Source organism: Larus michahellis, chromosome 3 (assembly GCF_964199755.1).
Source record: "Larus michahellis chromosome 3, bLarMic1.1, whole genome shotgun sequence".
NCBI classification, from domain to species: Eukaryota; Metazoa; Chordata; class Aves; order Charadriiformes; family Laridae; genus Larus; species Larus michahellis.
In genome coordinates this window covers 43548607-43574497 of record NC_133898.1, presented here as the reverse complement: position 1 = coordinate 43574497, position 25891 = coordinate 43548607, and the positions used below count along the sequence as shown (strand labels likewise).

The 25891-nt window shown below is 44.2% G+C and overlaps 1 protein-coding gene across 1 annotated transcript; it reads right to left on the bottom strand.

Moving 5' to 3' along the window:
- Positions 1-5255: 5255 nt before the first annotated feature.
- Positions 5256-25567, bottom strand: LOC141740508 (protein ELYS-like). Its single transcript, XM_074579333.1, has 24 exons — positions 25447-25567; positions 24474-24727; positions 22591-22771; positions 21589-21796; positions 20757-20873; positions 19705-19789; positions 16538-16685; positions 15755-15887; positions 15486-15667; positions 15043-15104; positions 14081-14209; positions 12246-12336; positions 12068-12157; positions 11765-11905; positions 10891-10995; positions 10026-10119; positions 8954-9077; positions 8776-8832; positions 7665-7811; positions 7386-7573; positions 7072-7216; positions 6846-6977; positions 5498-5645; positions 5256-5410 (listed from the first exon to the last, which is right to left on the bottom strand). The coding sequence occupies exons 1-24, from the start codon at positions 25565-25567 to the stop codon at positions 5256-5258; spliced, it is 3237 nt and encodes a 1078-aa protein (XP_074435434.1).
- Between the last annotated feature and the right edge of the window lie 324 nt (positions 25568-25891).

Genomic DNA, 25891 nt, shown 5'->3' with positions numbered 1-25891 from the left:
ACGACAGCTTCTGTGTTTAAGGGACAGAGAAGAGAGTGTTCAGTGTACGCCATCGCGTGCTCCATTTACCATCTAACAGGGTAAAAGGCAACGATGAGAGAAAAGCTGAAAGTTCCAGTCGGCAACACTTTGTCAAACTGGCCAGCTCTCACATCCGACAGCTCAACCCTGCACTCTAAGGAGCCGCTTGGATTGCCTGAGACAACACAGCATATTCTAAATAGCTCCACCTCGTGTTTTTATGGTGCGAACAAAGGCAGTATCTGTTACGTATTTCCAGGGACTCAGATGGTCAAGATAATTTAATCCACGTGTAAAGATCTTTTCCCAGCCCTCTAAGTTGTAGAGCCAGCCTACACCGGCAGAAGGAAGAAGCCCCTCAACAGCAGTTTCCAGTCTCCATAGAACCTGCTCATTTTCTTGCCTCCTGCTTTGTCAAAAGTTGCTAAAGCATTATATTATAGCAACACGCCATGCTTCAAAACTAAATCCAAGAAATACCAGTCTGCATAAGCTTTCCTTTTACACTTACAAATCTACGAACAAGAAAGCAGTAAGCAGTTTGCCCTAAGTTTCCCAAGTCTAGAACCATCTTCTCTACAGTGTTGGGCCAAATTCAAGTCTGCCATTCTGATTTGCAATTCCAGTTCTCAATTTAAGGAGGCAGGCAAACTCTATAAAAATCCAAATCCAAACACAGTCTATAAAGACTTTAACTGGAAAAAAAAATCACTCACTGCAGCCCAACTTACCCCAACAGTCCATGCTGCGTTCGAGTTCTCCTCCCTGAATGATACTCTAGGTTTCTTTGCTCGTAAAGGAGGAGTGACCGATCGTCCCGGAGACGCGGAGGGAGTAGCTAGGGGAGTGGTGCGAAGGTTGGATCTGAGAATAGACCGAGGAGTAAACCCAGGAACACCAGAAGCAGATGTGGCCAAAACTTTAGCTCTCTAGGAAAAGAAATAAAAGCACTTAATTTAAAACCCATTAAATGTTCGAAACAGAAGGCTTCCCTTGTCAAAAGTAAGAGTTTAAATTACAAACCGAGTTTGTACCAGCAGGGAGGATGTTTAGCCTCTGCACTGCTCTTTTTCCAAAGGTACGAAAACCTTAACGATAAAAAAGCCCCGTGCTTTTTATGTCTACAAGCTTTTGGTTTGGTTGGTTGTCACTGGTGTGTTGCGTTGGTTTTTTTAATACAAACCTTAACCACAGGAGGAGTGGTAAGTAAATTCAGCTCTGAGCCTCCTGAAAAATTATTTTGTGAGATGGAACCATGCATATTTGATCTCGGTGGGCTGGATGGCATGAACGATGTGGAAGCTCTGCATGGTGACTGTGCTGCAGAACATGAAGGAACGGGATGGACCATCAAATCAGGCAACCTGTTAAGAGACACGATTTAAAAGAGGAAAACAGATAAATCAATGGGGACAAGATCATGCTGCGTTCGAGAAATCTGACATGACACAGCACAAAAACATTCAATCAACAAGAAATATGGGTAAGCCCTCAGCTGTTCAGGTGATGTATCAGGCCCAGGAAGAAGTTACAGGCATTTCCTTTTTGTAATTATTTCTCTACATTTCACACTTAATTTCCCAAATCACTGCCTCTGAGGCAAGAGTAATCCCATTTCAAGTTGCACGAGGCATGTAAGTCCCATGCCAGAAGAAAACGTATCTACATTTCTGCGCTGGGACCACTTCCAATTCTCCACTTAGTCGTGTCCCTAAGTTGGCCTTTTGAAAATATTCATTCTGTGGATGTACTATAGCTGGAACGCTTCCATGAAGATTTCGTAACTGGCTACCATTGTTTCTTAATGACTGCAACCTGGCTCTGTTCAGGGGAAGAGTGGGATTCTTTCCCCTTCTCAGACACTTTTTCAAGCATTTCATGAAGAAGTTTAGCACTTTTCTCATTTTGCTCAGCTATTGTCTTAGTCATTTTCTCCACCGCCTCCGGGCCGGAGCCGTGGCGTTTGCCGGGGCCCGTGTGGGGGCAGCCCATGCCGCTGGCGGCGGTGTCCCTACGGCCGGGCCGTGGCTTTGGCCTGTATGGGCGGAGGCGTGGCTTTCGCCGGGGCCTCTGGGCGGCGCAGCCGCCGTGGGCCTGGCCGATGCCGAGGCCGGTGGGGGGCAGCCGATGCCGCTCGGGCTGGTGTCGGGGCCGGTGGCGTTGTTTGTGCCTGTGTTGCGGCTTGGGCAGTCACCTGAGTTGTTTGAGTTTCTGCTGTAGCTTTCCGTGGGGGGGTTGTCTGAATTCCTACTGCAGCTTTCGGTGGCAGGGCTGCCCGAGTTTCTGCTGTCTTTGGCTTTGGCCCCGGGGTCTGAGTAGCAACATCACATGTCACATCATACTCACTCCTGCACCGATATTTAACAATAAACCAGCCCTGCAACACACTCGGGAAAACCGACAACAGGATCACGTACGAATGAAAGTAACCTTCACTCTCGAAACGGCCCGAAGGTTTCTCATCCCGATTCTGTTACTGTCGCTTTGGCATCATCACCGAAGGGCAAAGTCAACTTTCCCCAGGTACGACCAAGAGCGTAATTAGGAAAAGAATCCATCCCGAAAGTGTAATTAGGAAAAGCCTCCATCACGAGATGCCCAAGATAGGCAGGCAGAACCGTTATCCAAGCAATTATTTTATACCTCTGAAGGCAAACCCACGCCAACGTGGCACGCTTAGACCACCGCGTCCAAACACAAACGGGAAACAGGTCATGCAATATATTTGACCGGTTAAACCCCACTGCATCCATTAACTTCATACAAAGCTCTCTAAAGGCACGATACCAGATTTCACGTAAGACCGACATGCTGTGAACTCTCTGTTCTCCCTGAACAAGCTGGAATTCAAACTATTCAGGCAATCTATCAGAGCTGCGTTCGTGCCCCACGTCGGGCGCCAATAAATCTGTCGTGGTTTTGGCTGAATTGGCCAATGGCCGGCGACAGATGCTCCCCCCCAACCTCTCGTACACGGAGAGGAGGAGGAGAGGTAGAGAGAGATTTACGAGCTTAGGAGAAACTAAACTGCTTTCATGAAATCCTAAAAATAAAATAAAAAGGGAAATAATGAAATAGATACAGTCTATACAAAACTGGACGAAGCTCCCAGGATGACATCACCGCACAAACCTCAAATCTCAAATTCTCCTAATTCCGAGTGTTCCTGCAGGCAGGCAGGTGACATTACAGAAGGCCTAACATAGCCGTTTAAGACCAAATGCAAGTCTGCCATTCTGATTTGCAGTTCTAGTTCTCAACGTAAGCAGTTTGAGCAAACTCTATAAAACTGCAAGTGTAATCACGGTCTGTAAAGCCTTTAACTGGAAAAATCACTAACTACAGCCCACCTTACGCCATCAGTCCACGTGGGGTTCGAGTTCTCCTTCCTGGAAGATATTCTGGGTTCCTTTGCTCGTAGAGGAGGGCGAACTGATCATCCCGGAGATGCAGAGGGAGCTGCTAGGGGTGTGGTGCGAAGGCTGGGTCTGAGAAAGGGCTCAGGAGGAAAAAAGGCAAGATCCTGGGAGGGCACGTAGCCAGGACAGCTGACCCAAACTGACCAAAGGGATGTTCCATACCCTCTGCCGTCTGCTCAGCTACAAAAGCTAAGCGAGAGGAGGAGGGCTGGGGGGCATTCCTTATTACAACGCTTGTCTCTGAAAATTACTCTGAGGTGTAAAAAGCTCTCCGTCTCCTTCAGCTGCATCACATTCAACAATGTTTATTGACAGTCAAACAACATGCTAACTATGACTCTGGAGAATCCTAGCTGTATGGACGATCGCCCGATGGATGTCCTTCACTTTATCCTGGTGTTGCCGGTGCTGCTTCTGAGGTTGGTGACTTAAGCGCACTATCTTCCACCACCTACAGTTAAAAAAAAGCCTGTTAATGCAATAGTCATTACCAAACAGACTGACTTCACACTCACACAGATGAAACTGAGGACAGTGAAATGCCGCTTTTCCTTTCAGATCACTGCTGGGTGTAAAGTCAGAAACATACAGTGTACTCTCTGCTACCGACGACAGCTTCTGTGTTTAAGGGACAGAGAAGAGAGTGTTCAGTGTACGCCATCGCGTGCCCCGTTTCTGGTATTTCTGTTCCTGACTACGATTTGCCACCACTCCTGGACAAAGTGAGCAGTTTTACAATGCGAGCTGTAGCCACAACTGGCAGAAATCATCCCATTGCAGTACTTCCTGCACTGACGACAAATGCCCACAGGGCGACCCACTCTGCATCTAACAGGGTAAAAGGCAACGATGAGAGAAAAGCTGAAAGTTCCAGTCGGCAACACTTTGTCACACTGGCCAGCCCTCACATCCGACAGCTCAACCCTGCACTTCAAGGAACCGCTTGGACTGCCTGAGACAACACAGTATATTCTAAATAGCTCCACCTCGTCTTTTCCCGTTCCCTGTGCTGAGCAAGTATTCGTTCCTTCTAGATCCACGTGAAGATACTCGGGGTTTTATGGGGAGAACAAAAGCAGTAACCGTTACTTATTTCCAGGGACTCGGATGGTCGGGATAATTGAATCCACGTGTAAAGACCTTTGCCCAGCCCTCTAAGTTGCAGCGCTAGCCAACAACGGCAGAAGGAAGCAGCCCCTCAACAGCAGTCTCCATAGAATCAGCTTATTTTCTTGCCTCCCGCCTCGTCAAAACTTGCTAAAGCGATATATTATTAGCAACACGCCATGCTTCAAAACTAAAGTCAAGAAATACTAGTCTGCGTAAACTTTCCTTTTATGCTTACAAATCTACGAACAAGAAAGCAGTAAGCAGTTTGTCCTAAATTCAGTGAGGGCCCACAAGCCAAAACCAGGCGCTTACATCTACATCAGTACCCACCAGTTATAACGCAAGCAGAAACACCTTCACTGCACTGCTACGGGAATGACTGCGGAAGCTTTGTGACCTGCTGCCTTCTTCCCATCCCAAATTTTCCATTGACTCCCATGAGGGATTTGCGTATTCCCAAGTCCAGCCCCGTCTTCTCTACAGTGTTGTCCTAAATCCCAAAGCCGAGACGAGCTGAATAAGTGAATGCATCTAAGGTCTCTTCTTGTTCCTGTCTCTAGTGAGGGACTGGCGGGTGCTGTTGAAACCCAACTGCTTGCTCTCCTGTTTGGATCTCAACAGGTCCCATTTTAGAAACATCCTCAATTTTAGAAACATCCTGCTGAAGAAACAGCACGTTTAGCAGCTATAAAAACGACAGCATCTTTAAAATCCACCTTGTGAGAAACCGGTTTTCTCCTTCATTCCTGCCCAGGATTCTTTAATTCTGGACAATATTTTCGCCAGAAAATTTGGTCTTCGACGCACATTTCCTGCTTTAGCTTGTTTTCTTACTGGAGTTAATGGCTTTGGTCTTGAGACTGGAAAGCAAGAGGGGAAAAATTTCAGCCTGGTGTCATCCAAGTGACAGGGAATTCTCCCCTCTATTTCCCCCCGCTAAAAGTTACCTTCTCTTGAGGCCAATGCAGGCAAATGGTAAAGCTTGGCTCTCTCTACGGCCAGCTGCCTTTCAATTCGTGGAAGGATCTTGCCATATTGGGCTAATAGAGAATTTCTGGCAACTGCTCTGTCGGTCAAGCGATGATCGCCGTCGTTCTGATGAAGGAAAAGCGGAAAGCAAAAGCTTAACTAATTACAAGAAGTTCCTTGCACAGACCTCTCCGTGCTATTTCGCATTAGTGAGCAGATTTCCTCTACGGGTGTGGGAAAACACCTCCACTGCACAGAACAGCGGCAAGTTCTACCCATCCGCACACACCGATTTCACCTGGTACTTTTAGCAAAGTGGAAGGAAGACTTGGAATAGCAACAGAGCCTACAACTTGAAGTTAAAACAATGCTGGCACTCTGCAGAACCTTCTTCTGATACACCTGTTATCACCTGCAATTTTCTGATATCACCTGCAATTTGCAAACGACTTACTACAATAGCAGGCTTTCCCTTGTTCTTCCTGAAACGCCAGTGCCCTGAATATACGGGACAACTGGAAATTACCCTGGACAACATGATGTGAAGATTAAAACAAGCAAGAAAAAGCGACCTACGCACACCACCTGGCCGCATGACAGTTTTCAAATGCAGGACCTACGACTTCCAAAACCACCTTAGAAGACTGAGTCACTGGAAAACTATGATTCCAGAAAACAGCAAACGCGTCACAAATCCAGAACACAAGTTCATGTAACACAAAATGTAATCTGGCTATTTTGAGAAATAGAGGTTAGACAAGAATTTTTGTCATAAAAGCCGTGAAATGAAAGTTGTGGAATTGGAGAGCACACTATAACTCGCAGAAATTAAAAAAACAAAGAAAACCCACAGAAATTTAACCTGTGGACTGGCATCTAGCCTGCTCTCAGCTAGAAAAATACAGTTGCGTGCAAGACACAAGCGATGACATACAACCTACTTGTCATCCCACAGGAAGGAGTGACACAAACAACTTCCAGTAATCTAAGCCACGCATAACATACGTATCTCAATAACGGAATGGTAAGATTGGCTGATGGGAAAGATACATGTTTATTCCTCAGATGCAAACAAACTGTTCTCAGTGGGGTCAACAGTGGTGTGTAACATTTAATTTATAGCTTCATAGAGTAGCTTTGGAGTAGTGACGTATATTGGTCAACATTTAGCTTCAGCTGTAACCAAAGGTGTAGAAACTTGTTCCGAGTGTTTCAAAGACTGGTATGAAAAAAACAAAGCAGGATTTTTATTGAGTACTATCCAAACCAGTTAGTAACACCCAGCAGAAACTTGCACGCTTGACAGAACAGAACTTTCACGCTTACCATAAGATTGACGTTCATGGACTGATTCAGCTCTAGGGCTGCAATGTAGTTGGCACGCTGCAGATGGTAGACTAAAAGGAATTCTTGATTCTGAACACCAGCACTGGTCCTTAAAAACTTCTCCAAACACTCCTATGAGAAAAAAAAATCATTCCAAAAATCTGTTATGGCTCTGCCTTTTCTCTTTTCAAAGAGACGATTAACATTTTTCCTTGCTCCCACTTACTTGTTCGGTGTCTGTGAAAGGCAGCTTCAGCAAGTCTTCCATCAGGCCCATCTCCCGGCACGTTTCGTACATGTGTTTTAAGAGGTCTTCTAAGTTTGCCTGAGCGGCATGTTGGTGCAACAGACCCCAAGCCTCCACCATGCACCTGTAATTAATGTTTCAGACGTAAAGGGATGTTAATAGCATAACCAAAGAGATGCCCCAAGAGTCTTGTACTCAAAGTTTAAAGGAAACTTAGGGGATGATGATTTCTATTCTTTGTTCTCCATTTTCACAAGATTTGCGTGACAAAATGGTGGGGTATATTTCTTTACCTATTGGAGAGCAACACAGTGAGGAGAAGCTGCACTTCCCCGCTGTTTGCCGTGGGTGGCCTCATCAGCTGGATGTATCTGAGGGCTTGCCCATGCTCCCCTTGGCACAGGAGGGACTGAATAATTCTCTTGTGCTGCCATGACGCGGTTTTGATTGTAGCGGGATGAAAGAGCAGGGCCAGTGAATTCTGTACAAGTTAGAGATCGTGTTTTAAAATCATTTTCTAGATTATAGCTTTGTACTGCAATGTATGTCTAACTCAACTCTACCATACTTACTTCGTAATCATTGTGATCTAGAAGCCAAAAACCTTCAACAAGCTTAACAAGTCCCCAAGGCATGCCAAAGGCAGTTGGGAAGGAGTCGATTGAAGTTTCTGTCTCACTCGGAAAGGAACGCTTGATATCCAGCAGCAAGTAAATTGTCTGACATCAGGTATCTCATTAAGGCTAATCAGCTTGTAAGACCAAAACTTTATCACATTACCCTTAGAAAAACATAATGAAGTAAGAATAAGAATATAAAGGAAGCAGGTAGCAGAAAATACATTCAACACATTGAGCTTAATTATTACAGGAAGTAAATTCCACAGTTGGTTTTTTCCCTCATGTCCAGCATCTATAAAACAGTGTTAATTGTGGCATCCTTACAGTACAGCTCAGCTCCGAATGATTAAAACTGGATTTAAACCAGTATGCGGGTCACTCATTGGTAGCGTCATTTTCTCTTTCTGACGTCCGTTTTTAGGGACATCATCTAACAAGACAGCTCTGGGCTATAAGCGTTTCTAAGCCCCTTGCTCTCTAGGCTCCCCTCGCGGGTTAGGCAACAAACAGCAAAAGCAAGGCTGTGTATTTCAGCAGCTTAAAAATTAAGTTTCTGCCCCATGACTTTTCTCTTCTCCCTGTTGCTTATTCCGTGTGCCTGCACTTTCAACGGAACCAAAGCAAGCACCGTGAGCTGCGCTGGAAAACCCGTGATTTCAGCAAAAATCCGGTACTGGTAAACCACTCTTAGAAATCCTTTTGCTCTGAAACAGAAATTGTTTTATAACCCATCATGGGTGTTTTAGACAATTTTAAACGGTGTTTAAATTTGGAGAAAAACTAAGGACATTTTATATCTTCAACCCTTATTACTAAAACTGTTTTCTCCCTATCGGAGAAGACTTTTGCAACAAAACGTTTAAGAAAAAAGTCATCAAAAATCCACAGTACAAAGAAATAAAACAGCGCTTCTGTCTACAACTTAACGCTAAACTAAATGTTTTCACTTGCATCGTCTTTGAAGCATAAATGAAAAAATGTCATGAAACAGGTCGGCGACCAACACTGAAGAACATTTATGTGCATCCCCTGGAGGTGTAATAAAAATAACTAGAAAGGATACAATTGCGTGTTTGCAGTTTTCTTCAATGTTTTCTAGCAAATAGAGATCCAGCAGTGCCTGAAATGAAAAATTAACAGTTCTGAAAAAACGCCTGTCTTCCCTAAATCATTGGCTTTTGGGTGGGGTTTGGCGGGGAGGGCGGCCGTTTGTTGTTGTTCGCAGTGAACAGGACACTCACATGCAAACTGGCAGGCGGGTATTTCCCAGTTCCTCCTGCATCTCTCCGCCACAGCTTCTCCACTTGGTCTCCTAACTGGGAAACCATTCCATCAACCATCAAGCAGTCCGAGTCCCATTTTCCTCTGGAACAAAAGGTAGCAAGGATTTGGACAGAGTTAAACACTAATTCCAGCCTCCCGGTGTAACGGCTTTCCTCCAGTCTTCTGCTGACTGCAGCCCTGCCCTTTAATCTCCCGATGGCACAAAGCAGAAAAAGGACACTAGAGGCTCTGTGCTTCGAAGGAACACACGAGCCTGTATGTAATTTACTTGAGAAGTAAGCCAAGGAAGATGAACTTTGAAGTCAATACCTCCTACCCTGCAGCTTCCACCTTAACTCACCTTGCAGCCTCTTGGTCACAGTGCCATCGCCGAAGCTTGGTCAGGTCTTTATTCAGTTTTCAGTACAATTTCCAAAGAAAAACCTATTATCGGCTAATCCAAGGCATGCCGCCTATGTGCTAGGCAGCTAGTCCAGGAAAGAGAGCTGACGTTCGCAAGTGACTTCTATCCGACAGCCAGGAGAGTGCGAGGCGTGCCAACTCCATGTAACTCCAACCATCTTACGAAATCACACCACGTACTTGTGAGAAGGGGACTTAGGCCAATACAGTTATGACCCTCTATTACCAGTCAATGACGGAGATGATTGTTTGTTAAATAACACGCTTTCTTCTGCTTCCAAAACAATTGTTCTGTGAACACCCTGCTTTGCTGAACTGGAGGTGACTGATCCTGTCCTAATCACATGGCCTTTTTCAGTAGTCAGAAATTATACACATTAGCCAATGAATAAAGTAGACTCCCGAAAAATGATGATACCAACCAGTGGTACTAAGCAGAGGTAGATAGCAACGTTTTAACACAGGAAAGTAACCTCTCTGTTCAACAGAACACGCGTGTCACTGAAGTCAAGAGTATTGCTGGCAGCGGCATTACGCATAGCCCATGCAACTGTTGAGATAAAAGCCATTCCCTTCCACTTCTGAATTTGCCGTGGAAGTGTTCTAGAGTCTTCCCCTAGCTCTTACCTTGATAAACGCTCAAGTTTCTGTCGGTGACCAGTATAGTAGCTCTCAATCAGAGGATAATTGTAGAAAGGTCTTGACAAACGCGTATCGTCATCTACAGGCAACAAAGTAGAAGCAAGTTAAAGCAGTCATATCACACTTGTAAACGAAAATTTTTGCCTAAAGAGACAGAAGATCGTACAAGCTAAGCATCAAGAAGCCTCCAACTCTGAAAGAAGCCAATCCTCTTTCTGCCTTTGCTAAAAGAACTCTAAGAGACAAGACTCAATTCCTTCTTGCCCCAAGTGCCGTTTCAAGGTTACAGTTCACGCAGCATTCACAACATGTAGGGTAAGATGAAGTTCACTATAAAAAAACCCACCCAGTTCTCAAAGGGAATGGTTTTTAAACATGCCGCGTGAGCATCTGTGAGACAATTAAGGCTGACAATGGAATTTCTAATCCATCCAACTAAAGAAGGATTTCCAAGGTGTACTTTCTCCTCAAGCAACTGATAGAAAGTTCAAAACATGCAGGTAATGCTCTCACTGTAAAAACAAGCATTCCGGTACTTGTTGTTTAATAGTACTTTGTTTAAAATCTCAAGTAGTTCAAGCTGTGGACACAAGCAGCGCCTTGAAGTCAGGGGTCCATTGCTATTCCTAAAATCCACCCAGGAAAGAAACTGCCTGCCTCATTCTACGCCGTGTACTTGACAACCCAGCAAAATCTCAACTTCACCCACAGAACTTCAGCACACCCTGCCACTGAACCAGCACGACTTCTTCCTGACGAAACCGTTACAAAAACATGGCTAAGCACGCGTTCGTGGGAGTCACTCACTGGATGGTCGCCTTGTTACAAACGTATGACAGGTCACGCTTACCTAAACCCTCTGGAAGGAGACCGGATCGACAGAACCAGATGACCACTCGTGCATACAAAGAAATGAGGCCGGTTACCGCTTGCTTATTTGTCACGTCTGCAAAACCTGAAAAAAGGCAGGAGATGATTAGTGTTATGCAATTCTGTTCATTTGCACAAAACTCCCTTCATCCTACTAAACCAAAAGTATAAAAATAGCACATTAGAAATCTTTGTCTTTGCGTTTTTCATGCTGTATCGCTTTCTTATTTGAAGAAAAAACCCACTATCACCACCAAAACAAAAAGCAACCCCTATAAAGAACTAGACTCACTAAAGGCTAAAATAAAAAAAAAAAAAAACAAAGCCTGAACTACTAAATGCACGCAGGAATAAGACATCTGTTTCTCACGTAGCAGAGATTCTTCTGATAGCAAAGGGATATTCTTTTCTTTTCTCAATAGGCCAAGAACCATTTCTAAGAGAAAAAGCTGTAGAAACTCAAGTAACTTACTTTGCATGTTACTCGTTTACGCTTCCTTCGTATTGGTTAGCAATTTGCAACACGGTGTCTGCATGCAACTAGAACTTGCTAGCTAAGAACTCAAAGGAATAATTTTCAGCAATACCACATTCGGTTGCTGTAATTTCAGCCCAGTTGCCTACAAAGCTTCTCTCTGGATGTAGCCTCCCCCACCCCCTTGCATGAGCTCCACCATAAACTGTTGCCCTGAACTCCATGCGTGTTTTGTGGTGGTCCCAAGCGCTCAGCTTTAAGCCCCTTCTCCCAGCTAAATGTGACTGTCTTCCAATCCTCAAAAACAACAAAAGCCCATGTTGCCACAATTCCAAATCTTAATAAAACATACCAAAGATTTTGTAGCACTACTACAAACCTTTTTCAGTAAGCTCTTGTGCTTCTGTGAGAAAACAGTTTAAGACCGTGCTAAGGTTGCTCAAAAGCAACTGGCAGCGCTGGAGAGACCGTAATGTCTGGGGGTCAATGAAGTTGCAAGAGCCATCAAACAGCGGAACACCTTTTCAAGAATAAATATTAAATCGTTAGCCGACAGAGCAATTCCAGAGTTTCAAGGCGCACTTCAAGGACCGCGTGCAATATCCTATAGCGGCGTATTACTGAGGAAGCTCAATCAGAAAGAACGACTTTAGGTTTGCAGAATGACTACACTAGTACTCACAGATTTGGTCAAATTCTTCCTTTGTAGAGATCACTTGGTTCCATGTCCACTCAAGAACAAACCGTAAATTACCAGCAGACCTTGGCTGCTCTTTAAACAAAGAGAACAAAAAAGAAATGAATCAACAGGCTCCAACTCAAAGAGGTACCACGTAAAAAAACAACGTTCGAAGTATTACCTTCAGATATCCAATGTTTAATGCATCCAGTCAGAAGTCCCACAGAACCTGTCTGGACAGCAGCTGACAATACTGCTTCCAGCTGCTCCTCCTAAACGTAACAGACAAACTCAAATGAGAATCTTACCTACTTGCACCATGTGAACCATCAACAGTAAATGTTTCTTTCTAACTGCATACTCATTCAGACATCACAAAGTCAATCAGGACACAGGCCAGGAATGCCACGTCCTTTCTCTTAATTCCAGCCACAGGCTGGACTGCTCACTGCTCTGAGGAACACATTAACACACTTTTCCTCTGACATTTCAACTTACTGCAGCCTAATTCTAATCTTTCTTCGCATGCCTCTGCATTACAGTCTTCACGTACTGAGTTCCAACTTACTACGTCCAGAAACATCCTCTGCTAATACGCGTTACACATCTGTGCAGATAAATTTGCCTTCAGGAACTCAGGAAGGGGACAGGACAAACACAACTGTGCAACGTTTGCATGGAAACAGTGAAGCTACGGCCAAGCAGCTTTCTAGACTATGAAGACATGAAGCAGTTCTGACACCCAAAACAGTATGTTGGAATTTTGTAACGTGACAGAAAAGAAGCGAAACATTTACATCCCAATGGTTTAAATGTTAGGCTCTTCAAATACTGTATTATAGTGTAGTGGTAATCCTTGCAAGGATAAATCACAGCTATGCACAGACGCGCGATATTAAGTAGTAGCTTATCTCAGCTGGTGTTCTCGTACTTCTCTCAGGTGAGAGGACCCTTCATAAGTTTTTACTTTGGTTTTTGGGATGGGATTTGTTTGGTTGGTTGGGTTTTTTTAAACACATTCAAAAGTATCTTTCCCCTCTAGGCAAAATCATGACATTCAAAGCGACTTCTACACATGTAGAACACACATGTGATATTGCCATCTTTTTCTGAAAACTGGTTTCAGACAAGGAAACACACCATTGGCCAGCTTGCCAAGAAATTTCTTTGAGCTACCACACTGTGCAGAAGCGTTCATGTCCTAACACACGTCCACAAATGTGGTGACGAATGCAGGAGACAGGAAGAGGAGGGCAGCGGGAAGGCTGCTCTCCCCTTCCTGCTGATTGCTCCAGGGAAAGGTTGGTGCATTGCAAATGGAAAACCTATGGCAGGGGGAGTGAAGTCACTGTGGTGGCATAAAGCACATAGAAGGTAGCGAGTGTCATGAGATAAAGGTGATTAAGGTGTTGCAGCTGCAAGAGGGCAGTCTCAGAGGAGCAAATTGGGCTACTGCAGCACAAGGCAGAGGCTACAGAGGTGAAGATCCGCCCGGAGAGGATGCAGAAAAGCCTACCGATGAAGGGAAAACGAGGGCAAGCCGTGAAGAAATTGCCAGGGAGAGCTGACAGCAGTAATCCTTTACCACAGCCCACTTCCTTGGAAGCAAATGATCACGTACAGTGACAGTGCAGCAAGCCGACGCCTGCAAGAGCTCGCATCCCAGTGAGACGCCCCCATCGTCGGCTACTGCACTGAACCACTGCTTTGAGAAACTGACAGGGATGGGGGTTACTCTGGGGGACACATGCGTTATGTTGGGCATGACCAGCACTGACTGCACGCTTCCTTGTGCGCATCTGTGTGTGGCACCGAATTAAGAGAGGGGTCTCTAAAGACAGATCTCTTAGGGCTGTTCCCAGTCAAAGTCACTACTTTGGATCTAAGGATACGGTTACTTCTGCTAGCTCAGGTCAACACCTGTATTTCAAATTGGAGTATCGTGTCTTGTAGCCCCTCCAGCCCTGTCAGACCAGATGGATGTATTTCCCCCTTGATTCCCTCATAGGCACTCACCTGACTCAAACTGGATGGCTGGACATCAACTGGTCTTGGAGACAGCAAGCCACCTACAAGACACCTATTGTAGCTATCCTGAATGGCTTCCCATATTGAAGGGCCAGATTTCTTCAAAAAATTCAAGGTCTGAAACATCGATCGAAAACCACAGATTAAGACAACATTGTTATTCTGTCACTACACTTCTGGATAACCTCTAAAAGGAAGAATCTAAATGTTCACTGACACCGTCAGACAGCCTGAACCACTAAGATGCTTTAGGTTAGCAATCTGCGTAATTAAGTCTTTTCTACCTTCTCTGTCTATACACAGGCCTTGCTCTTTCCCTCAACACTGACACAAAATACATTCTATATAAGCTAAGCTAACATGCAACTTCACGCTTTGGAAGATCCTTTCCATGCCTATTCGTATGGAAGCCGATTCATGTTGGAAACATTTAGTGAGCTGAAACTTCACTCAAAATTATCTGTCACAATCTGTGCTGCGGCTCAGAAGTTATAATTTGGCCGAGTTTGGGAGAAAACAAAATTTTCACTCCTCAAACAGTTATGTGATTTTTCATTTTCTCCATTCCCTCCTTTTTCCAAGAGAACTAGGGATCGAAACTCTAACTCAAGACTATGCAGGCAGTTCGACTGAGGGGCAGTAAAGAAGTAACACCTTTCCCCGCCTTCTACAGTGGTTTTGTTCTTGCTCCTGGAGCAACGTTGTATTCCTTTCTAGACATTCAATCCCCGATGGTGCTTCAAGAGGAGACAACGGCAGTTGTACAGTCCCAAGAGGGGACCTAAAACATTACCATTTGCATACAACTGGCGACAGGATACAATTGCAACTATGCGTGTGGACGGGCAGGATGAGCATGAAACGGTCCCTAACACGGAAAGCAGTGCAACAGAAAACTTAGAAAAGCTACATCTCCTGCCACTCGCAATAAAGATACAGTAAAAGATCACCTCCTTCTGGAAGCCGGTGCAAGTCATGTGAACGACTCCGGAGGTCAGCAAGCACGTACCATCTGCAGAAACAGGGAACGTTTGACAACCTTCCGTACTCTCACAGTTATGGCATGACCAGTTTACATTTTTTACACACCGGTATCTAGAAACATATAACTGAGTGCTTTGAGCTTCAGTTCACGGTCATTTCAGGCTATAACCAGCACCACTTCACCGGCTACATTACAAAAGCACCAAAACTCAGCCGGCTGTCAGATATGTTCCACAATAGTAAATACCTTGTCAGTACAACGCGATCAGAGTTGGGTTTGGGGGGGACTGGGTGTTTTTTTGGTTTGGTTTGGGTTTTGAATGACAAACAATGACTGAACAAGAGAACCAATGAATGGCATTTGACCTCATTTTAAGCTTATCACTCTCAAAAGCAGTGAAATACCTACCAAAGTTATAGTTGCCTGGATGAAAAAACCGCTCAGGTGGTGGATAAGAAGGAGGAACTCCCCGACTTAGACTCCGCTCATGGACCAGAATATCCAAAAGGAGCTTCGGAGAAGTCACGCTCACTACGGTATCCAGCGACCACAGTGCAAAATAGGGGCACTCATGAGGGAATTCTTCCGGCCTTAAAGAAAACAAGCGCGTAAGCTAAATGCCGACATTCAAATGAATTATTGGCAGGCATATGGAAAACTACTGAAGAAAAATCTACCTTAGTGAATCTGGCATTTGAGCAGAATACCAGCGATTAATGTCAAATACACCCAGGTAAGTAGATGGTTTTCCCTGACCGTACGTATTCACTTGCCAACTGAAGACTGAGACACTGGTGTCAGGAGACGTGACTGTAAAAGACAAGACGTTGTTTCTGACTTGTAGAAAATACGATAGATCCGATAGTTTTAAAACACCACTTTCTATTTTGGCTTCATTCTGTTCTGTCACTCGTGAAACACAACACTTCCTAAGAGTGATTACAGTAATTACGGAATAGCAAACATCTCTGTGATAGGTTTCAGTCACACTGCCCCTTTTTCTTGTCCCCTCGTCCAGATCACTGGTCAAGATACTAAAGAGAAGTGGCCCCAGTGCAGTGCCCTGGGGAACAGCACTTGTGATGGGCTACCATCTGGATGCAGATGCGGACATCGGTTTGAAGAAGGGAAAAAATTCTGGTAACATTCCTAAGCAATGGAGAGTTTGAACTTCTTGTTCAAAGATGGCAGCTGGAGGAGTAAAACGACTGACCATCATCATACAAACGGCCCCACCATACATCGCGATAGCATGTCAGCAAACATAAAATAAAACCCACTTTTTCCCTTAAAGAAGTCCCACATACCTTAAGCATCCATTTTTTCTTCGTAAATAATCCCAACAGTCTAGTCTATGCAGATAGGCAAGACTTTCAGACTGTGGGGTCAGAACAGCATTCGTTGCTTAGGTTCCAAAAGCACTTCTTTTAAAATCACCAAACACGGACATCAGAACAAACCTTCATTTACGCTATCCTCTCCGTCAATGTCGCTGCGGAATTTTTCGACAGTCTGGCAGCTGATTAATTTAGTACTCATCTGGCCTCTCAAGGGAAAGACTCCACCCGTGAGATCTAAACTGAACTTTTTGCCACGGTATTCCAAACCCTGGGGGAAAAAATCAGAGAAGAGAGCAAAGGTCATTCTAAGAGAAAAACATACATTATGGCTAAATATGAAAGACAGTCTAACAGAATAGGCTTATTATACTGTGTATTTCGCATGAGCCTATTTCTGATGGTAAATAGAAACTGCGCCTGACATGCAAGAGAATGCAGTGTCAAATCGTAACGGGTAAGTTTGGCTGTAAAGGCTTTGCACTTTTTCAAAATTTAGAATTTCCCTAACATTATTCAGATCTAAACATGTTTTGCAGAATTCCTTGCGACATCCAAGAATGTTCTTTATAAAAATAAATATATCGCTACAAAGAGATATCTAAAATGATGCAACACACATGCATGCAAAGCTCTTTGCTCCATGTCTTGATTGCAGAACTGATGAAGTTAGAGAAGCCCCAGCATTCGAGCAGCTAAAGCTGTCAAGAGGTATTTTCTATGGGCACACCACCAGAGTGACCGTGCACCCCTCTCTAGTTACTGTGAGAACTTCATACTGATTAGCAATCTTCTTTCAAGCCACGTAAGCTATGACAGCTCCTCCTCTCATCTTGTCAGAGACTAACGGGTGAAATATCCCTCAGCTCCTTCACCAAGCACAGCCAACAGCAAAAGGGAAAACCAGAAAGGACACCGGGTGCACGTGGCCAAGGCTTTTAGCATCACGAATTACTACACAGTAAACAAACTAATTTTGAGATACACAGAAACCCCGGCACGATTGTGTTGAACCTCTGATAGCGCCATTTTTTAAGTAAGCGTGAAGTGAAATACCGTCTTTCCAAATACAGCATTCATTCAAACTGTCTACCATACAACACATGAATGGGTGTACTGGGGACAAATAGCAGCTCTATAATTAAAAAAAAAAAAAAAAAGAGGGAAAAAGAAACCCAACCCACACAACCCATAAACTGATAACGCCACATTCTACCCAAGTTTCCTAAACTTGCAGAGCTCTGAAATGAACTGGCATGAAACCACACATTCCCGTATGATCTCATAGGATACATCTAATTCACCTAATCTGAGAAGAGGCGAGCTTTCTCTTAATGATTCCAGGAAGTGTTACAAATAAATATGAAGGTTGTCTAAAAAGAAAAATTAAATAATTAAAAAAAGTCTTTCATAACTAAAAAGAAAATGCTTCTGAAGCAAAGCAGTGCATTTTAAACTTTCCACGCCGGGCAAAGTCATTCTAAGGAACTCCATTGTATGGGAGATGTTAAGTAACGACTCCATTGACTAGCAAAACACAAAAACAAGTTTTCAAACGAGATGCACTGGTCAAACTCTGATATCAAAGTAGAGAGTGTATACTCTGCCCATCCGCAAGCATTGTGCAGAAGGAGGGTAAAGATGCGCTCTACGATCGTGATTTGATGCACCAGATTTAGCAACTGCTGCGACAGTACAAAAAAGGTCTTTGGAAGCATTACTTAAACATACCTTTCTGTTTAATTACTTAAGCAGACTTAAACCAGCCTTGAAGGCAATGGAGACGAGAGTTTGACACGCATATAGAAAAACACAGTACCACATGTTCCATAAGTCCTATTTGTGACTTTTACCATGACACACAGTCAAAGAGGCACTGCTTCATAGCCTCAAACCTAATTCCTGGAACAAAAAGCACTGCTGTATTGAAAAAGTCTTTTGAGCTCCTGTGAACTCTATCCAATGAACAAGGATCAACAGCAGATTCCTCCTTCTTTACTCAAACTTGGCCTAGCAAACGGGAGACACTTAAATTTTCTACCCCTGAAGATGGACAAGAAACTTGACTCAGACAGCCATGCAGGCAGACAGTCATGTAGTACTAACCAATCTGTGACTACAAGGAAGTGTTCTGAGACTAAAAGTATCCGCTGTGGAGCACAGGTCCCGCACATCAACAAAGATAAAGAGATAGCATCCAGCACGCGATGAATCACTGGAAGATCCTTCTACTTGGTCACCGTGATAGATAATGCATTTTAAAGAAACACCACCTTTTCCAAACACCTAACCTCTATCTATGCAAAAGCAACAGTGCCAAATGAGGAAGCACCTTTCCTACACATAAGCAAAACACTCAAAATCTAAATTAATCCAAAAAAATCAAAAGGCACAGTCCCTACAAAAACCAGAGTACCACGATACAAGAGTCACCCCTGTTTCGTTCCATAGCTATTGAGAATATGCAAGAGAAAGTACCAAATCAGGAGGAAAGACTTGCCCTGAACTAAGATTACTGTCCCCTCAAAAAGATTTTGGAAGACTTCCAGGCGTACAACTGAATGGAATTACACATCTAACAGATGCGCCTTGTCTCTGTTAGCTATCTGAGATACAATGATACCTCACATCTGTATTTTAAACGCATCCTCCTTGGAGCCAGATCTAACATTTAGGTACACTCTTCTGACCAAATTACATATTTTCCTGGCTTTAAGAGTAGATTGAACAGGTCACCCAGCCAAAAAGAAGAACGAGTTATCTTTACAGCTACTAAGTGTCAGGATCAACACTGAAGAGACACTGTAGGTGCATTTCATGTGAGAAGTCCGGCTGACAAAGCTCTAAGGGAAACCAAGAATATAAAACTGAAGATCAGCAAAGACTAGAGTATGACTGTATTTTAAGAAAGGGAGAGAGACAGAAGCTTATTCAAGTCCGAAGCTTGGTTAAACCAAGCGATTCAAGGCCCAATCTTCTCTTCCTACATGCCATTCGTTTGGTATTTCAGAATAATTTTATTTGCAGAAGCCGCGACCTCTTCAGGAATTTCATTTATACGGGCTCTTTGCAGATGAATCTAGCTGGAACACACGACACTGCAGTATAAAATGGTACGCCTTCTTTCCAAAAGGTATGGACAAAGGCCGTGCCCAAGAAGACTCAGCAAAACATTATTATTTTTTCAGCCAGCTCTGAAGTTTGATGGTAAATCTCACCCCTGTAACTCAACTGATACTCCCTTAGAGAAAATTACTATTGTCTGCTTTTCCCACGCATGCACCTCTTACCTCATACATGACTTGTCCTGAGGCCACGCGTTTTCTGTCACCAAACGCTAACTGCAGCAGGTGTAAACTCACCACATCACCTTCACTGAAAAAGGGATAAATTATGAAATTTGGTTACAAAGCTGCTTTATAGTCCTCATTGTCGTGTTAGTAGACCTAGACGTTTTCTTAATAGCACGCTCCTGCTGAAAAGAACACCACCTCTTCCCAAAACATGATCATCGGCCACATTTAGCCACTGAAACATGAAGGAGGGCGTTTTGACACTAACAGCTTCAGGGGCAAAAGCCAACCGTACAATTGGAAAGCTGTAATATGTTGTATGGACTAAGAATTGTTGGAAATAGTTCTTCACAATGAAGAGTTCTCCATCAAAACTGCTTTGAAGTCAAGTTTTAAAAGACTGCCACTCTACCAACAGCTGAGCTGATGGAATCGCTTGCTGATGCAGAAAGAGAGATCTCTCTGCCCTTCCCTTACCACCAAAGTTCCCCTCCCCCTCTTGCACACTCTGCACCCTTCCAAGTCCGATTTGATTCAGCAGAACAGCAGGAACCCATTGGCTTTTCTGCTGAATCGTTTTCTGCCAGGGGAGCTGCACTGGCTCACCAAGGCTCCACAGACTGCTGACGCTGGCACAAGGCCATCGGCAATACTGTCACCGCCGCCTTTAGGGGCGGCAGGCTGTTCTGTGGGCACGTCTGGGTGTTCTAGATCTGCAGCCTCAACTGCTCCTAGTGGTATTTTAATACCACGGTGTGACTATCAAACAAATGATGAAGCGGTCATCGAGGAACAAAAGCAAACCATTTGAGAATGCGAGCAGAAGAATATGGCCACTGTTGCTTTGCCTTCTGACAGAAGGCAGGAACTAGTAGGTCCCTCTTCACGTCTGGTAAATCCTGTAAAAATTGCATTCTAAGTTTAACACCTTCCGTACCGGAAAGAATCGCAGACACACAACAAATACACATGTTCAACTGTATGGGAACAAATATCCTTAAAAACAAAAAGAATTAATTCAGTGGCTGATAGTTAAAGTTTTTATTCACCTTTCCTGCGTAGACTGAACAGCCCACAAGTAGCAACAATTGCGAGGATCATTCTCCGGCTCTTGAAAAGTGACAGCATAGACAGGAATCCTCCCTCCTTCAAGCTGAGAGTGGTGCCTACAGGTTTAGGGGGAAAAAAAAGCAAAACGAAAAAGAAAACAAAAGGTGAGCCTAGTGGCCCAAACACAGGTAGTTTCTCGTTTCTTGGACTACGTCAAGCATTGTTCTTCCTGACTTCTGAACCTTATTTGTACCTCCACACTCTACTCTTGCCACCTAATTATTCCTCCACTGTCTATTTATGCATCCAAGAGCTTCTGGGGAGTCAGTGCAGATCTGCTGAAGTGAATCCCAACCAGAAGTTAGCCAAATATTTCAGGTGAGATTGCTCTTTCGGCCAAAGCTGACATGCAGGAAAGAATACATTTTTCAGGCACAGGTCAGCTATTGAGTTTTCATGTCTCACTAGTTTCACCCTGGACACTTTAGAGAATATCGGCACCAAAATCACATCACTGACATACTTCAGCCTTTCAATGGATGCCCCAGTTGCAGTAACCGGTTCTGAAAACCCCAGGAAGCATGCTTCCCACAATTCCTCAATCCACAGGCACAATAAGGAAAACAATCCTAGTCCACTGGGGAGAAGGCGGACCACTTCATCCAGGTATGACTGAAAAGTTACGTCAGAAGAGGATTTCTGAACGTGCCAAGATTATACTCATACTCATTTCAGTCCCTGAAAAAGTTCTCTTTACATCCACATACTTCCTTAAGCAACAAATCGAGAGCCCACACCTCCAGGCATGGCCAAGTGTAAAGGCCTACTTACTCTCTCTTCAAAGTTTTCATATTCCAGAGCGACAGGTAGCCATCCGAGAAACCCACAACGAGCTGGTTGCTTCTGCTTATGTAGCACAGGGCTGATACTGCTGTTCCGGAAGCATTTTGTAGTTGAAAACAGAGACACCTCCCTTCGCTGGACACAGTTTCTCTTCTTTGTGCAACTTCAGCAGGAATTCTAGTGACAACTTCTAGATCTACACACACAAAACCAAGCAATAAATGAATACGTTATGCCATTTAGGCTGCATTTTAGGCACTGATGTGACAACCCCTATCATCTAATGCTACCGTGCCAGGCAAAATAGCCATTTATGCAACACTTTTTTTTACCATTGCCATTATTTATGTCTTCAAAGAACATAAGAACTCCCGGATCAGACAAGTATTCTCACTCACGTTTGAAAGCTAGGTAAAAACGTAACCAAATTCTTCCTGGACTCTGAAAAGCAGGAGTTTGGGCCTCGTGATGAAACTTGAAGTGGCACCTCGTGTTTGAAGTGGCACCAATTGCTGAAGCTGCTGTTGTAATAGCCAAAACGGTGTATGCAATCTGAGTACACCTATTCGAGATTTCATTCATCCAAATGCATGGGTGTTGGTAAGTGGGGTTTATTTTAAAAAACAAGCCCCAAATTTGCCCCAAGTCAATTAACACAAGCAGAAGAGCATTCCCGGGAAACAGGGCTCCTCCAACACAACTTCCTACCAGGCGGCCGCACCGGCTCACGTGGCAAAATTCCTACACCTCTCTGGCAAGAATCATAGTGGCACAGGGATCTTGGTGGGAGGGGGCATTTACAACACTGCGAGGAGCAGTCAGACGCTCCCAGGTTTAATCAGGTCAGGACTATACGATGTCAAACTGCCACCTGTAACCAGTCGTCAGAAATGTCTGACACAAGGGTCTTCAAAGTGGGATGCATACTGTTTCGTTAGAAGACAGAAGTTTTCTTGCGTTTAAATTCATGTGGAAAAACTGCAGGCTTACCCAATGCTTCGATATCGTTCTGAGTGCAGGAGCAATCATCCAAACTAAGGTCAACCAGAAGTAGATGGCCAGCATCTGTAGCCACTGCTGCCACCCCAAAGAGCCATCGCAGACTCTGATGGAGGTGCTGAGTGCTCACGCTGGGTCCTCCGTGATTCGCTATGGGTTCTATAGCGGTTACCTACAGGAAAACTACAAGTTACTATTTGAGCTCTTTGACAAGCTCAATGGAAAAAGTAAATACAGGAGCATCAAAGCATTGTTTGCAATTAGATCAAGAAAAGAGACAAAGACAAAAAAGCCCCGTACAAAAACCTGTTACTGCCTTCCATTTACTAGATTTCCTGCGGGTAAGTGACTTAACTTCAACTTAAATGGGGCATTCTATTAGTACAGCTTAGCAATTTCCATTTCCTACTTCGCAGTAATTAACTGGAGGAAAACACAGAAAATCAGTTATACGCAAGAAACTTTATCGTATTCAAGGGGCTTAAGACAGACAAACACAACTACATCGAGGTCTCCCACCGCTCACAGCCCACCAGCACCGCGATACAGTCTATGCCTTCTTTGACAAACGGGCGTTAGGATAAATCAGGGCTCGAGAGTCAGACGAGGCAGCGGCCAAGTTGCATGGGAGACACACCATTTCCATGGGAGTGAAACGTATTTAGAAAGCGTTGAAGGGAGAGACCAGCTTAGTAAAATTCACACTAGTCCGCATTTAGAAGAAAAGTAACAACCACATAAAGGAAAAGAAGCTTTAAATGCACACCAGCGCTTTCACGAATGTTGAGAAAAATGTTAAAAGCCAGCCTAAAGCAGCAGCTTCTCAGATAAAAAGGTGACTCCACCTAAAGGAGGAAGCGCACACTGCTCTTTCACGTGCCCAGCAGTCTGCACGCAACTGTCTCACAAGGCGAAGACAGACCGTTCAGCACACGTTGCAGCACATCCCAGGACAACACTGACTGCTAGAGCAGAGACACGAGCACACAAAGACTCCTGCGCTAAAGCTGTACGTATTTCTCTCTCTCAGTGACCCCAATACGAATGCTTACTACTAGTCATCACACTGTAGCATTACAAACAAACAAAACTCCACCTGTATTCTAGCAAGTCAAACCAAAGCACCTGATGGAAAGCTGGCTAAGAAGTTAGTTAGTTAGTTGTTGCAGATTCTAAGATGATAGAAATATAGTGAATCTTGATCTTCTATTGACTTCCACCGATTCTTGTTTACATTGAGATAATGAGGCTAGGGGACACACATCATTTGAGTTTCTGGGTTACAGAAGACAGAAAACATCAGCAACATTACACCAGTGTGTCCCATCTACACAAACACACTAGTCAGAGAGCAGAGATTCAAGGACTGCAGGCTGAAAGGTGACCTCCCAACACTCTGTCAGATAACTCACTAGAGGCTCTTTTTTCCTCTCCTAAGTCAACAGAAAAATGTGTTCTCCTCAGCCTGCTTGCTAGGCTGAGATTCAAGGCAATGTGTCGAAGTCATTTACAGCACAACTATGGAATTCTGAGCCATTTTAAAGACGGTATTTCTGATGGAAATCAAGCAATTAGGGCCAAAAAAAGGTGCTTTTCAATGCCTTTTTGTGGAAGGAGAGAATCAGGTAACTCTGTGCTCTACAATAAAACCAGAAAACTTGTTTTACTCTCAGCAAACTCCAACAATAATGGCACATTAAGCCCAAGATTTTACAGCAACGCCGTCTTGACTGGATACTCTCAAGTGACAGGATGTTAACGCACGATAGAAAAAATACCTCCTACAAAGAGACGCTCCAAAGCTTGTCCTAAAACAGGCCTACGCAGCACCTAACAACATCAAAGCTTCGTTTCTCCAATTAAAAAGTACCTACCCTCCCGGGAAGAACAACTGCTTTAACCACTCTTGAGAGTCCAAGGTCGTACAGACAGAGAACACTTCCCTCTGCGTCTTCCAACCCAACCAGCAGTCCAGTTCTCTTCTCCCAGGAAAACTCCTTCACCACACGAACAGTGGGAGGCTGTTCATTGACTCCACTGAAACGGTACGCAGAGAGCCGCTCTCCTGTCACAGAGTTCACCACCTCAAGGTGAGGACCACGTGCCAACCACGCCAGGCCGTTTCTCCCTGTGAGAGAAAAGAAAGAGGACTGAAGCAAATGTCCAACGGAAGACTGAAAACAGCTGAAAAAAAATCACAGTGCCTGCCCCTTTCCTTCAATAAACGTACCTAGCAGAGGAAGACCGACCTACCTCATTCTAGTCAATGATTCAAAATCACCCGTTGAAATCCCCAAGCAATCCCTCCTAAAATTAACCACCTTGTTATTTTGCATTTGTACTTGTCATTCCCGCACCGAAGAATCTGGGTTGTTTGGGATAAAGATTACAAGGTCCTGATCGACAGCCTTTATACCATATTCGCCTTGGTTTTGCTAGAAATGATCTAAACGCATATGGGAATACAAGTCTTAGAGCGTAGAGGAAGAATCGAAGGCATTTTGTTTCACTGAACTACTGCCAGCCCAAAGGAAGTATGAGCTCAATTCCTGCATTTACACTCAGGTAGATAGATTCTACCTGGTCTTAACAGAAGCCTAGACCTCCAGATAGGCACCCAGCTCTACTGTCACATCACCTGGAAAGTCCACTTCAAAGTTTAACTATACTCACGTTTTAATATTAGCATTTGTCATCGCTGAAGCACCCTTTTTGTTCTCTCTCTCTAAACAGGATGCCTCTTAACAGCACCAACCTGACACAGCTGATACGATGACCTGAGGCTTCAGGTAGCCTCCAGGCAAGAACAGCTTTATACCGAGACCAAATTTAAAGGAAAATGCTCACCTCCAGAAAACCTCCCGCACAGCACCGAGCCGAGGGTTCCCTCATCTTCCCCAAGTGCCTGAAGAGTCACCTCTGGAAACTGCAGCAGACTGCTCGTTACCTCAGCTGTTAGGTCTCGCATTCTTCGCTGTAAATACAGGAAAAAATTGCACAACTAGACTCACGTCAGCCAGAACTATTCTTGAGAGTGACAGAAGTTTCATCAGTATGCAGTGAAAAATCCCCTAGACATCACCTCTAGCTCTTTTCCTTGCAAATAATGGCACTCGGGAGACTTTTTGCTCTCCCAGCAGAGCAAAAGGAGAATCCTTTGCTTTTCTGATGCCTGTGAGATCACCAACAAAAAGTGACCCAGACGTATCAACAGAGAAATAACAGGAAAAAGCCCAATACACTGAGTTCAAGTCTACTCACACAGGTTAGGAAGATGGGAGCTGAGAAAAAT